This window comes from Miniopterus natalensis, chromosome 15 (genome assembly GCF_054644295.1).
Source record: "Miniopterus natalensis isolate mMinNat1 chromosome 15, mMinNat1.hap1, whole genome shotgun sequence".
NCBI classification, from domain to species: domain Eukaryota; kingdom Metazoa; phylum Chordata; class Mammalia; order Chiroptera; family Miniopteridae; genus Miniopterus; species Miniopterus natalensis.
The window spans coordinates 24311883-24326679 of NC_142095.1; the positions used below are offsets into that span (position 1 = coordinate 24311883).

The 14797-nt window shown below is 44.9% G+C and overlaps 1 protein-coding gene across 4 annotated transcripts in view; it reads right to left on the minus strand.

The window, feature by feature from the left end:
- KY (kyphoscoliosis peptidase) overlaps positions 1-14797 on the minus strand; it is a 41023-nt gene that overhangs the window by 19995 nt on the left and 6231 nt on the right. Inside the window, exons 3-5 of one of the 4 annotated variants that reach the window (XM_087824620.1) lie at positions 13592-13654; positions 2156-2230; positions 376-429 (exon numbers count right to left, since the gene is read on the minus strand). In XM_087824620.1, the coding sequence (XP_087680746.1) occupies positions 376-429; positions 2156-2230; positions 13592-13654 (192 nt within the window). Of the gene's footprint in view, positions 1-375; positions 439-2140; positions 2231-13591; positions 13655-14797 lie in introns of all 4 variants that reach the window. The other 3 variants (XM_087824619.1, XM_087824622.1, XM_087824621.1) reach the window with 3 other exon arrangements.

Here is a 14797-nt window from a genome sequence, read left to right on the forward strand (position 1 = left end):
CGGTCTATCACCCATTCACGGTTTCTTCTTCTGCTCCACTCTGCTCATTTACATGCCTCTGACCTTACAGATGATTGGCATTCTATTTAAAGTTAACACAATTTTAAATTCTTGTTTCAATATGTTTCCCATAATGGACTTCTTGTTATTGGTGGAGTTTGTGCTTTGCTTTGAGCTCATCTTGTGTGAGCTTTTCACTTCTCCCCTGTGTCCATGACAGACATTGCTAATCAATCACACACTCCTCCTACCCTGAGCCCAGAGGTGGCCCCCGACTCTCATCACAGTGACCCAGGGAGCCATTTTCAACTGACTGGAGACTCCCCATGAGGCTGAACCAACTCCCGGTCTCAGAGAATGGCCCCTGCAACTTACCATGGGCATCTTTCCCTCCAGGCTGCCGGGGTCTTGTGTTTCCATTTTTATCACCTTGCAAACCTACAATATCCCAAAGGTCAGATGTGGAGGCACTCCGGAAGAAAGAAATGTAAGCACGGACGATTCTCTGTGTGGTGGCTGGAATTGCCCTGGACTTCTTGTTGGGGCAGAAGGAGGACCCAGGAAAGGATGACAAAAAAGACACCTGCAGTCTGCGAGCAGAGGTGGCATTTCCTCTGACAGCAACCCTTTAGATGATTCAGTGAGCCCGCCAGGAGCCTGTGGCTGCTGCCATCCTCCACATTCCCCTGCCATCCAGGAGCACAGCTGGGGATGCTGAGAGCACCAGCGAACTCTTGCCAGATAACCCCAGCCAAGAACTGACCATGGACAGACATGAAAGTGGGGCAAGGGGAAGGTGGCTTGTATGGAACTGAAACTCAGAAAGGTTAAGCAGTTATTAACTTATTCCCTGGAAAGGTTCAAGGGCAACCAAATCCTATAAATCCACGACTATTAAGACAGGATAGTTGCCAATAGTTTTTAGACCCCATGAGTAGCAGGAGAGAGACTCTTCCTGCTGATCTGAAACCAGGTCAGGAAGATGAGGGTTCCTGATGGAACGTGGAGGAGCTGGGGGTGGGGTGCCAAAGCAGGTTGTTTCATGCCCCTGAAGCCCGCTGCAGGCTGTAAATATAACAACAGGAGGTTGCAGATGTACGTAGGCCATTCTGAGTAACAGTGGGCCTTTTCTTGCACCTACATTTTCTTGCATCTACCTTCTTTGGCGGAATAATGGGGGTTCGAAATAGAAGCTGGCATTTCTTGTGTACTTACTACACCTGGCTTGTGCTTTATATCAACTCTCTCATTCACTTCACAAGAATCTTATGAAGAGGGATGCTGAATTATTTTCCCCCTTTTATAGATGACAAAATTGAGTCCAAAAAGAGGTCAAGCCATGTGCCCAAAGTCACAGAGCTGAGATCTGAACCTAGCCCGCTGATTCCCAGAGCCTGTCTTCTCTACATTTGACTGCCCTCCTGGGACCCTGACTGCTGAGGATCTGTAGGGCCAGGCAGACCTGGAGGCTCTGCCTTGGCCCACTGAGTGGACTCGGAGAGAACCTGTGCCTTGGCTGCTCTGCAGTCTCTGTTCCTTGGCTGGTATTTTCCTAGGCCCTTGTTTAGCCACAAGATGGACAGATACAGGGAGAAGTCCAAGAAAGAAGTGGAGGAGACATTGCGGGCCTGGGTTGAGCCTGTGTGCACTGCACTGAGGTCAGCCAAGTATGGTGGGTAAGAACACAAGCCTGCATCGAACCTAGGTCTGACCTTGTTCCTAACTGGTCACTCAGCAGTTTACTTCACCTCTCTGAGCCTCACTTTGCTAATCTAAAAAGTGGGGATAACACTGGTATAAGTCAAAGGGTTAAAAAGTTAATGAATGTAAAAAACTTAGCACTGTACATGTGACTTTTTAGACAGTCAATAAATGGTATCTAAAAACAGTAACAGTCTTGTGCTGCAATTCATGTTTAGCTAAATGCCTTGTTTACCCGTGCTGAATTGCAGACACTCAACAGTGATTACTGGGTATGGAGAAGAAAGAGAACCCCCGGCATGAAGCTGTCATACCTTTGCCTCTTACCAGTGTGTAGGTCCAGGTCACTCCTCTCCTGACCCCAGAAGATGCCCAGGCTGGGCTCTGACCTAGTAAGTTGCCCTCCAGCCTCCCTACCAGCCCTCCACACATGAGCAGCCCTGTACGTACGTACGTTTAGCCAAGGAAAACTTCTTGAGCAGCTGGGGCATGGCATCTCGAGGGTGGACCTCCACAGTCAGCTGTGTCCCTGTAAAAGAACAGGAGGTGACATTCTCATCCAGATGCTACTAGGAAAGGGTGCAATGTCTGTTCACAGATGTTTGAACAACAAAACACAATTGGTTTTAAAGCTTTCTTTTGAATAGACAAGCAATTCTTTAAAACAAACAAACAAACAAAAACCAAGCAGTTTCTAGATCCATACAACATTGAGTAAGCACATTCTACCTTGTCTCTCCCACTGAATGCAACTATAAACCTTGGAAAGAATGCATGGGGCAACTATGTGAGGACTCTAAAGTAAATGACAAAAGGAATATTGAGGAAGATTAGAATTTAAAGCATCACCAAATTGGCAGTGAGTTTACCATTCTCTTCCCCCATGGTATTACTTAGACTGGACTCAACAGCCGCTCCAAACCCAGAAGTGCACAATGCGTGCAGAGAAAAAGTGGTCCAAGAGAAGCCCTTTCTTCCGGCTTGAGGAGTGAGAAAGAGAACCTCTAAGAGGAAGACAGTGGGGGAAATACCCTATTGTCCCCCTCCCTTTTCTATTTCTGTACTCAGCCCCCAGGAATTCTACTGGTAGCAGTGCAGAGTGATTTTGGTGGCCAGGTAGACACCTAAGTCTTTGAGGGAAGGCACCAGAGAAGCTATGATTCCCAGAAGTGTGGGGGTAAACTAATTTTTTTTTTTATCTCTCTGTTCTTGTTTATTGGTTCCAGAAGCAAACACAGTTGTGAGATGTGCCTGGGAGAGTGGAAAAACGAAAGCCCCAACTTTTTGGCCAGAGAACTGGAAAGTGGGTTCTGAAGAGTGGGGAACTCAAAAGAGCAAATCCATAAAGTTATGGAGGAACTCTTGTAATCACATCTGAGTTGTGCATGGTTGGATCTCATCCTAAAATCATACCATAATCTTTGAGAACTAAACTATAGGGTATAACAATGCTCAGACAAGCCACTGGGTGGTGCATATAACAGGGCAGAACCGTATAGCACTGCAAAGGCTACAATCCAAAGTTACTGCTCAGCAAAGGAAGATCTAGGAAAATATCAACTTGAAAAGGACAAGGCAATCAACATACGCCAATCGCACGATGACACAGATTTTGGAATTATCAGCAAAAGACTTTAGAATAGCCATGCTCTAAAAAGAGAGGGCAAACAGTCTTGAAACAAATGTAAAAAAAGAAAGTATCAGCAAAAAATGAAAAGGTATAAAGAAGACAAATGTAAATTTTAGAACTGAAAAATATAGTAGTTTAAAAAATTCTCTGGATATGCTCAATAACAGAATAGAGACGATGGAAGGAAGACTTAGTGAACTTGAAGATAGAGTAACAGAAATGATCCAATATGAACAACAGAGAGAAAAAAAGTGAACAGAGCCCCAGGGATCTGTGGGACAATACCTGAAGGGCAAACATTCATGTCACTGAGATGCCAGAAGGACAGGAGAAATGGTGTGGTGCAGAAAAAAAAAACTTGAGAAAATTGATGAGAGAATAATCCATTAAACCAAAACCTGGTTCTTTTAAAATGTCAGTAAAATTGATAAACCCTTTAACCAGATTGACAAAAAAAAAAAAGAGGTAAGACACAAATCAGAAATCAAAACACCAATATCAGGAATGAAATGCGTGTTATGACTACAGACCCCATATATATTAAAATAACAATAAGGAATACAAACGACTCTGTGTACATAAATTCTACAACTTAGATGAAATAGTCCAATTCCTTGAAAGCTACAAACTACCAAAACTCACCAAAGGAGTAGATAACCTGAATGTTCCTACATTTATTTCTAAAACTAAATTTGTAGTTCAAAACTTTCCAAAACCAAACAAACAAATAAACAAATGCAAGGCCCAGGTGGTTTCACTGGAAAATCAGATAGTTAGAGTCCTCCAACATTTAACAATTTAAAAAAATAACACCAATTTTTCATCAGAGCCTTCAGAAAATAGAAGAGTAGTGAATGTTTCATGCTTATATGAGCCCAGCTTTAATCTGATACCAAAACCAGAGAAAGACAGTATAAGAAAAGAACACTACACATCAATATTTTTTATGAGCAAAAAATCCTCAACAAAATACTAGAAAATTAAATAGAGCTATATAGTGAAAGAATAATACACCACAACCAAGTGTGGCTTATTTTGGGAATGCAAGGCTAGTTCAATATCTGACAGCCAATGAATGTAACTCACTATATTAACAGGCCAAAGAAGAAAATCACATGGTGGTATCGACTGGTGCAGAAAAGGCATTTGACAAAATTTAACATCTATTCATGATAAAACCTCTCAACAAACTAGGAATAGAAGGGAACTTCCTTAATCTGATAAAGGGTATTGACCAAAATTCTACAGCTAACAGCATATTTAATGATAAAAAATGGAATTCTTTTTCTCTGAGATTGGGAACTAGGCATGGATGTCCACTCTTATTGCTCCTAATAAACATTGTACTGGTAGTTCTACCCAGTGTGATAAAACAAAAAAAAGTCAAATAGATTGGTAAGAAATAAATAAAACTTTCCTTATTCATAAGTGGCATGCTTGTCTACAAAGAAAATCTCAAAAAATCTACAAGAAAAGTCCCTAGAAGTAATAAGTAAGTTTAGCATGGTCACAGGATACAAGATCCGCACCCAAAATTAATTTTATTTATACTAGCAATAAATGATTGGAAATTGAATTTAAAAATTGCTATTTCACATAGCTCCAAAAATTGAAATACCTAAGTATAAATCTTTTTTTAAAAGGTATAGAAACTGTATGCTGAAAACTACAAAATATGATCAAACAAATTTTGAAGACTTTAATAAGTGGGGAGACGTACCAAGTTCAGGAATTGGAAGACTCAATATTGCCAAGTTAGCATTCTCCCTTAATTTACCTAAGGATTAAATGCAAATTCTATCAAACTTCTTGGAGGAATTTTTTAGATTGTAGATATAGGCAAGATCTTAAAATTTAGATGAAAAGATACAACAACTAAAGTAGCCAAACCAATTTTGAAAAAAATGTTGGAGGACTCCAACTATCTGACTTTATGATGTACTATAAAGCTACAGTAATCACAGCAGTGTGATAGTAGCAAAGAGATAGATACATAGGTCAAGAGCATATAATAAAGAATTAAGAAATAGAACCATACAAATATGGCAAATTGATTTTTTACAAAAGTACAAAGACAATCCAACTAGAAAATGGGTGAAAGAACAGGTATTTTGCCAAAACAGAAATGGTGAGTAAGCACATAAAAGGATATTCAACGTGATTAGCCATTAGAATGCAAATTAAAACCATGATGAAATATCACACTTATTAGAAGAGCAATAATAAAAAATAGTGGTAATACTATATGCTGACAAGGTTGTGGAGAAACTGGATCTCTCATATATTTCTGGTGGTATTGTAAAACAGTACACCCACTCTGGAAAATAGTTTGGCAGTTTCTTATAAAACAAAACATATACTTAACATATGACCCAACTACTGCACTCTTGGACTTTTATCCCAGAGATATGAAAATTTATGTTCATACAAAAGCCTATACACAAATGTTTACAGAAGCTCTACTCATAATCACTTCAAACTGGAAACAATCTAAATGTCCTTCAATGGGTGAATGGATAAACACCCTGTGGTACATCCATAATAAGAAATAATTTAAACAATGCTGAGACACTCTTAGGAGTGATGGGAAGATGCGATTACAAAGAGTCTTCACAAGATAATTTTGGGAGTAACAGAACTGCTCTGTAATCTGGCTGTGGTGGTGGTTACATAAATCTATGCATGATAAAACTCAAAATTGAAAATAAAATAAAAATTTAAAAACCAACCAGATAATACCCAGCCAGGGGTGGCTCAGCAGTTGAGCACTGACCTAGGACCCAGGAGATCATGGTTTGATTCCCAGTCAGGGCGCATGCCCAGGTTGCGGGCTCAATCCCCACTTGGGGGCGTGCAGGAGGCAGCCGATCAATGATTCTCTCATCATTGATGTTTCTATCTCTCTCTCCCTCTCCTTTCCTTTCTCTGAAATCAATAAAGATATATTTAAAAAACAAAACAAAAACCAACCAGATAAAAAAAAGCCCAAGCAGAATTAAAACAAAACAGAAACTTGGACGATACAGAAAGATATAAAATAGGAATTGAAAATCCAAACTAGGATTATGATAAACATGCTTTTTGTAACCTGCTTTCTTTACTGAAGTCTTTACACATCAGTGAATATAGTTATGTCATTATTTTACATGGCTGCATAGTGCTCTATTTTCTACATGGTTTATAATCCACATAACCAATCCCTTTTCATTGAGTAGGTAACTTTTCCCAGATGTTTTGCTAATATAAACAGTGATGTGATGAACATTCTGATACATACATCTTTACATTCTTTTCAAATCAGTTCCTTTGAATAAATTCTTAAACATGGATCAAAAGGTATGAAGATTTTTAAGGTTTTTGTTAGATATTGACAAACTTTACCCGTGAATGATTTTTATCAGTTTATGATCACACCTACAGTACTTTCTCCCATTCAGAGGTCTTTTGGGGCTGGCCTTATAACTTGGTTTGGCTAGTTAGCATGTGACAGAAGTGATGATATACAAGCTCTGAGCCTCGGCCTCAAGAGACTTTGCAGCTTCTGCTTTCATTCTTAAGATTCCAGCCACAACTGCCATGTGAGTGAGCCCAAGCTAGTCTCCTGGAGGATGAGAGACCACATGGAGCAGAGCAGAGCCATCTCAGGTGAGGCCACCCTAGACCAGCAGGTTTCCAGCCAACCCCCAGCTGACCACAACACATGAGCAGGCCCAGCCAGGACCCGTGAACAGCTGAGTGTGGCTCAGGCAAGAATGCCCAGCCAACCTGAGGACTTGTGAGCTGGTAAATGCTAATTGTTTTAAGCCCCAGAGTTTTGGAGTGATTTGTAATGTAAAAATAAATTATGATTACCCTCACTGACATTCGATTTTTATCAAGCCTTTAACTTTTTATTAATGAATAATGACATCTAGTTGTTTCTGTGTATTTCTTTAATTTTTAGTATAGTATTTTTCATATATTTATTTGCCATTTAAAACTCTTATTTTGTGGATTGCCTGGTTTCCTACTTATAGGTTATTTTTTCCTTACTGATTTTATAAAAGCTCTTTTTATTAACCCTTTGCCTGCTAAATGCTTTACAATTATTTTTCACAGAATAACAATTCCGACTTTCTTGTGCAGCTCATAAACTTGCCCTGCATGCCAAAGAGAGTAATTCTCAAACAATTTTAAAAGATACAATGTGGACTCCTAAGGCATTACTTTGAAGGGGTTAACATTTGTCTTGAGTGCAGTTTCTAGAACATTCACTTTCAAAGAAAATCAGGCTATGGCTTTATAATTATGACTTCAAGCATTTCAGAGTTAAAAGCATGATTCAGTTTTGGTCTTAGGATCTGGAGCTATTGCCATCAGCAGCAAAAACTTCCTGTGTGTCTTCCCATGATGGGTGAGACCTGGGCCTTTGCCTTTTCACTTTTCAACCTAAAACATTCTGAGGTGCTTCTAAAAGGGGGTGACAAACCATACTTGGCTGCAAGATGCTTTGTGAAGACAGAAAGTGAGAAACATGACCACTCTCTCCCTTTTTGCAGGTTTCAGTACACAATGCTCTGAGAAGTCCTGCAGCAAAGAAGTCTTTTGGCTCAGTACTATTTTGTCAAAACAATTAGGAAAATGCTGGACTAGAACAATCTCCAAAAGCTTAGAGTAACTGCAAAACTCAACAACTTGTTGGTTTAGGGCTCAACAATCAACCCCTTCCCCAAACTTCTCCTAATATCCAGGTACTTCCAACTACTTCTCCAAACTTCTCCAGGTACTTCCCCAAACTTCTCCTAATATCCAGGTACTTCCAACTACTTCTCCAAACTTCTCCAGGTACTTCCCCAAACTTCTCCTAATATCCAGGTACTTCCAAGGGTGGGTGCTGAGGGAATCTCATGTGTGGAATACAGCCCTGGCCGGGAAGTTCCACCCACCACTGTTCCTCATCTCTGCTCTCCTCCCAGCGCTTCCTCTTCTCTCTCTCCTCTTGGACAGGGACCGATGTCCAACATTCTCCTAAGTCCCATTTCCTGGCTCTCCCCCAAAGTGGTGCTGCTGACCAGCACCCTCTGAGAGAAAGGGCAAAGCTCCTGGCCTGCCTGATCTGGTGGGAGTGTGATCCTAGCTCTTGTTCACAGGTGTGTCAGTGGGAGTGTGATCCCAGCTCTTGTTCACAGGTGTGTAAAGGCACTTCCCGCAGGCTCTCTGCTCCAGGAACTGGGCCTGGGCTTGTGGCCTCCAGGTGAGCAGCAATCACGGCATAGCCCCATGCTTCCTAACAGTGTGAAATGGCAAGAGTTTGCCGACTGTAGCATTCCTGTACCAACTAAAACTTAATTTATGGAAGAAAATTAATTGGACCAATCTCCAATGATAGAGAGTGGAACATCATTTAGAACAAAATTGAAAGTAAGATCTAAGCCCCAAGTACAGTCATATACCATGACACTAATCTTAACAGTCACAACCAAACCCAAAGGAGGTTCTTCCTGGGACTTTAGGTTACCTGGCTGGCTCTGTCATGGCATCCCTCCCCAGTTCTATCAGTTGTCACCCAAATAACATTTCCGAAGGTGCTGTTCTGGCTGTTCTCAGTGAAAGTATATTAGTGACTATTTTCTGCTACGCTCAGAAGTGGCTCCCAGGTGCTCCTCCCAGATGCCATTGGCTCTGCTCTCTTTCCCTGCCCTCCCCTGAGTGGAGATGCGGCAGGAAGCCCAGCGTGCCCACGGCACACTGCTTCGGCCTGCCATTCACCTAGTCAGGAGAGCCCTCCCACCAGACAGCCCCTCTCCAGGTCTCTGAGGGTTTGAATCAGGATTTGTCTAAAGGCGTAATTTGCTCAGAACTGGTGATGCAGGGATGGCAAACAGATTTTGTGTTGCTCATTAACTCTGATTGGAAGTGGCCGCCTGGAGCATTGATCAGTTAGCAAAGGCTGAGTGTACACACGTATGGGTAGGGAATGAGGGATTCATCTCAGATACCTGCCATCATGGGCTGAAGGTTTTCATTAACTCTTTCCATAACTGGCTGCCACGCTTACAACCTGAATTCTCTGTCTTTGAATATTTTCCTGTGGCAGTGGAGTGTCAGCAAACCTCAGCTAAAGCATTGAAAAAATTCCCTTAAACAGACTCTAGCTAGATGTTCAACAGACTTGCTGCGGTTTCTGCCCCAGTAGCGCACTAGTCAGTGTTAGTGCTGGGCGTGATGAGCTGTGACATCCTAGCAACAGCGTGCTGGATGGTGACGGGGAGCGTCCAGCTCTGTGGAATGCTCACTGGGTACTGCTGGATGCCGTCTGAAAGCCCCACTCAGCAGCTCTAGTTAGGAAATGACAACTGAGTATGCCAGAGCCCAGGGCTGAGGTCACCAGGGCCCCGGCCGGCGTGTGTGACAAAGGGCGTCTCTTGTGGCCCTAACTGACCCGGCTTCCCCTGGGCTCTTGAAAACACAGGGCCATTGACGATTCCTTCTGCAGAATGGAGCCCCATAGGGGTGTCCCAGGTCTGGAAACAAGGTGGTCTGACCCCAGCGCACACACGATCAAAGAAGGCAGTGTCTGCTGTGGGGATGAGGGAGAATGACCTGGAGGGGTGAAAGCCTCAACAGAAATGGGGCTTCAAGAATCACCATCAAGGCCTGACGTTCCGGGGCGCGGTGAGCACTCTCCTCTCACTCAGCCCTCACACCTGTTGCGGACTAATCTTCTGAAGCCCCTTCTACAAGAAGAGCCAAGATTCCAGTGATCTTTTGTCACTGATTGTGCTAAGTTTTTCACTGAATGTCAACATGAGAGGGAGAGGGGAAAGCTGGACTATTCTGATTAACAAGTCCTGACTGTAATCTTGAATTTCTCGTCTGGCGGGGAGGTGGAGGGATTGCCGCACCCAAATCGTCCCCACCAGATTGGTCCCTGCCTGTATGGAAAGGGGAGTACGGTGGGGCAGTTATGCCCACTGGCTTTGGAAGTGCACAGACATGGGTTTAACTTCCAGGCCTGGCATGTGCCAGCTGTGTAACTTAGGCAAGTTACTGAAATCCCTCTGGCCCCAATTTCCCCATCTATAAAGTGGGAGTGATAACCTACCCAGAAAGTAGTTGTGGGATGAAATAAAGTGACCCCCCAAAAGGGGCTTAGGTCACTGACTGGCCCACACCAAGTGTTCCCCCTGGGGGCCTGCTGTTAGTGTCATAGAAAGAGCTGCTGAGAAAGCTGAACTGGGGGCAGGTGTGGTTCATAGAACAGACCTCATGAGGTTCAAGGTTCACTCGATGAGTAGGGAAGTGGCACATGGAACGCTGATGTCCCTGGTCACTACTCTCCAAAAGAGCAGGCACGTGGTTGCTGGCCTGCCTTGAATGCTGGAAGGTGGCACCGACCTCAGCAGGGCCCAGTGTGAATGCTTCACATCCTTTCCCTAAGATGCACCTCCTGCAGCTCCTCCATCTCCATCCTCAGCTCCAAACCTGGACTCCTCTCTTTCTCTTACGCCCCAGCCCACCCATGGAAGGCCTCTCTTGCCTGGATTATCATGCTGCTTCCCACAGGGTCTTCTTGCATCCACCCTCCCCCACTTCTGTTTATTCTCTACCCTTCGGAGGCTCTCATGTTTAAAAGCAAGTGGCTTTCAATTGCACTCAGATTAGAAGCCAGCATACAGAGGGCAGCCTCACGGGCCCTGCAGGATCTGCCCCGTGTCCTCTCTCACTCGTCTCTGCTTCCCCTACTTCACCCCCACCCCTCCAGCCACAGCGACCTGCTCTCGGCTTCCTGAACACACCAGGCCCTCACACCTGAGCCCCCTCTGCTGGGAGCTCTTCTCAGATGCCTGCATGGCTCCCTCCCTCACCTCCTCCCTTACTTGAATGTCACCTTCTCCGAGAGGCCTTTTTCAACTATTCTATTTTAAATTGTCCCCTGTGGTAGGTTTCATAATGGCCCTTAAGGATATCCATGTCCCAATTCCAGGAACCTGTGAATGTACCTTATACACCAAAGGGGACTGTGCTGATGTGATTAAGCTAAGGATCTCGAGATAGGAAGGCTATCCTGGATTATCCCGGTGGGCGCAGTGTAATCACAGGATTCTTATAAAACAGAGGCAGAGGGAGATTTAACTATGGAGAAAAGGTAATGTGACAGTGGAAGCAGAGGTTAGAGTGATGCAGCTACAAGTCAGGAGTGTCAACGGCCTCTGGAAGCTGGAAGAGGCAAGGAACAGATTCTCCCCATGAGCCTCCAAAAGGAACCTGCCCTGCCGATGCTTTGACTTTAGCACAGTTGACTGATTTGAAACTTGGGGTCTCTGGAACTGTTTACGAGAGTGAACGTGTGCTAAGTCACCAAGTTTATGAAAATATGTTACAGCAGCCATAGGAAGCTCATACACATGCATGTGCACATATACCCAACCCCTTATTCTCCTTCCTGCTTTATTTCCCCTCCAGTGTGATCTGACTCCCTCTGTTAGGGTCGTCTGTCTCTCTCACTAGGGTGTCAGCTCCATGGGGACAGGAGCCTTTGTTTCCTTCTCTGATGGATCCCCAGTGCTTGCATCAGGAACTGCTTTTTGTTGATTGAACGGATCAGTATCAGTGTGAATTCTGGCTAGGCCCCCAAAGAGGGGGAACCCTTTTCTCGCTGTGACCCAGGCTCCCACAGGACCCTCTAGGCCAGCCCATCTTGATCTACATAGGGATTCATCCTTCTCGTAGGATGCCAAGGATGCCGTCCTTCCTGTCCCTCCAGAAGCCTTGAATACAGTGAGGCAGCATGTGAGTGGCACATGTGAGCCAAGGTGTGGTATGCCAGGTGCGGCCCTAGTGACAGGTAGGCCCCATCCTGCCCCTGTCTGCCTGAGAAACAGGGGCGGCCATGTAGTGCAGACATCTGATCCTAGAGCTGGGCTTGGGGACTGTAGCATCCCCAGCCTCAACTTTCTCCTGTATGAACAGGGATAACACCAGGACCCAAGGGGTGTGGCCAGAACTAAGAGAGACACGTGGTCTCTAATCCTCTTTCATTTGGGGGACGTATTGCTTATTCTTGTTTTGTGGACAGCTGTGTGCTGCTAGTCCAGAGAATCAGAGGACTCTGGCTTGTCCTTGTGGTGCTCAGGAAGGGTGGCAGGTCGTGGTGGGCTCACTGCGAGGCTCTGAGGCCTGTCCTGGAGCCACATTCTCAGGAATTCTGGCCTAAAGGGGTACTGACCAGACTGCAGAGAAAGCTGGCTGCCTCCTGCTGGAATCTGCATTGACAGGCCCTTCCTGCATGTGTTTCGGAGAGCAGTTTCCTGAGGCTCCCAATCCTCCAGGGAGCCACCACTGCCCCTTGGGTGCCATCAGATAACCTGGCAGGTTAGGACAACAGTGCTGAGAGCACTGGTAGTGAACTCTCAGGGCCAGGCCTATGAAAGCTCTCAGACACTGGGGCTTGGGTCTTTTAAACTGAGGCAGGAGTGGGGGTCTCTAACCTGGCCTCACCTCCAGCCTCAGTAATGGAGCCCTCCTGCTCCACATGAGTCAGTGGGGAAGGCTGGTTTCTGGGGGGTGGAGGGCTTCGGTGGAAGCAGAGCTTTGAAGGTTAACAGCTCAGGACTTGGTGGTGCTTGGCAGGAGGTCAATTGCCCAGTGCTGAATCTTTTTTTTTTTTTTAATATATCTTTATTGATTTCAGAGAGAGGAGAGGAGAGGGAGAGAGAGAGAGAGATAGAAACATCAATGATGAGAGAGTCATTGATCGGCTGCTGCCCGCAACTCGGGCATGTGCCCTGACCGGGAATCGAACTCTGATCGCCTGGATCCTAGGTCGACGCTTAACCACTGCCAGCTCTGAATCTTGATGGCAATTTGATCTTGGATACATATCAACCTTTTTAAGCCTCAGTTTACTCATCTGTAAAATGAGGATAGTGGGAGTACCAATCAAATAAGATTGTTGTGAAACTTAATTTATATGAGAATAATCATGTAAATGGCTTGCAGGGTGCCTGGCACATGGTTAGCACTCAATAAATGTTAGCTATAGTGATGGCAATGAGGGTAATGATGATGGCACCAGTGGGTCCTGTGGCCCAAGGACTATTTCTCGATCCCACGATACCACACAGCCTATCATTATTTCCCATGGGATGTGAGAAGAGGGAAAGGGGGCTCCAACATCCACAGGGCAGAGAGGACCCTGCTCCCCAGTCTGTGTTCTGCACCCACTGTCTCTGGCACACAGGAGCTGGAGAAGAGGTCATGCTGTGGCAAATTCCTTACCTTGGTTGTCATAGGAAGTGATGACCTGGGTCTGCTGAGGATGCTGCTTCTCTGCCAGGTTTCCTATTTAAGGAAGACAGAGGGACCTGCAGTGACCACTGGGACCACAGTGGAATTTTCCCCAGGCAGAGGGGAGTGCTGTGTGTATCTGCAAGAACGGCAGGCTGGTGGGGACCCTGTTCATCCCAGGCCTGTACTGAACACATGCACACCCATCAGCACAACCGTACAGCGAGTTTACATGGGAATCGGGAATCAGCAGTCACACACATGAACGCAGAGGCCAACGACTGGGGGCCGTGCATACACCTTCACACCTCCCGGCAGGTGCCAACACAGATTGTATTTTTTGTACTTTTACTTCTAGCTTCTTTTGATTATTAGAGTCATGGTTTTTAGTTTTTCTCATAGTTTTCAAAATATGTATATCCAAACTTTTATAGCATTATGAATGTAGTTCTTTGGCTTGTTTTGAAGTTACTCATGAGAATCTCTTCCATTCAAACTTTTTTATTGGATCTATTGGGGTGACATTGGTTAGTAAATTTACATAGGTCTCAAGTGCACAATTCTATAATACATCATCTGGAGATTGTGTTGTGTGTTCATCACCCAACATAGATTCTTCAAAAGAAGCCTGGAATGCCTCCGGGGTTAAGTAGCCACGACTTCAGACTTTGGTATCATCGGGCACAGTCTCCACAGTGCATGGGGATGCCTGACATTCCCACCTTTCAGTAGAGCAGGCTGAGAGGCTCTACTGATTTTACAGCTAAGGGACCTGCAACTCAGACTGGTTAACTTTTGCCAGACTCTGCAGTTAAGGAGCGTCAGACTTAGGGCTTGAACAAGTTTCCTGACTCCTAGCTCAGCCTCCTGCCTCCATCTGAGAAGAATGGGGTAGCCTGCCTCTTACTCCAGCCTAGGAGTTGGGGTGGCTTGCAGTTTGGTTTAGTTGCATAAACATTTGCAGGGCACCCACTGTGTAAAAGTGCCGTCCATGTGCTAGTTGTATTTATGTCCCCAGGACATGGAGCAGTCCTCAGGGCCTAGTGTGGTTGGGCTGCTATGGAGAGATGCCCTGTTCCTGCCATAGGCCACGAGGAGGAACCCACAGGCTTACTTGCCCCTCCTGAGGGAAGCACCACCTTTCCTACATCTCTCCCTTTATAGATGCTGAGGTGGCCTGGTCTTGCTGAGGTTGCC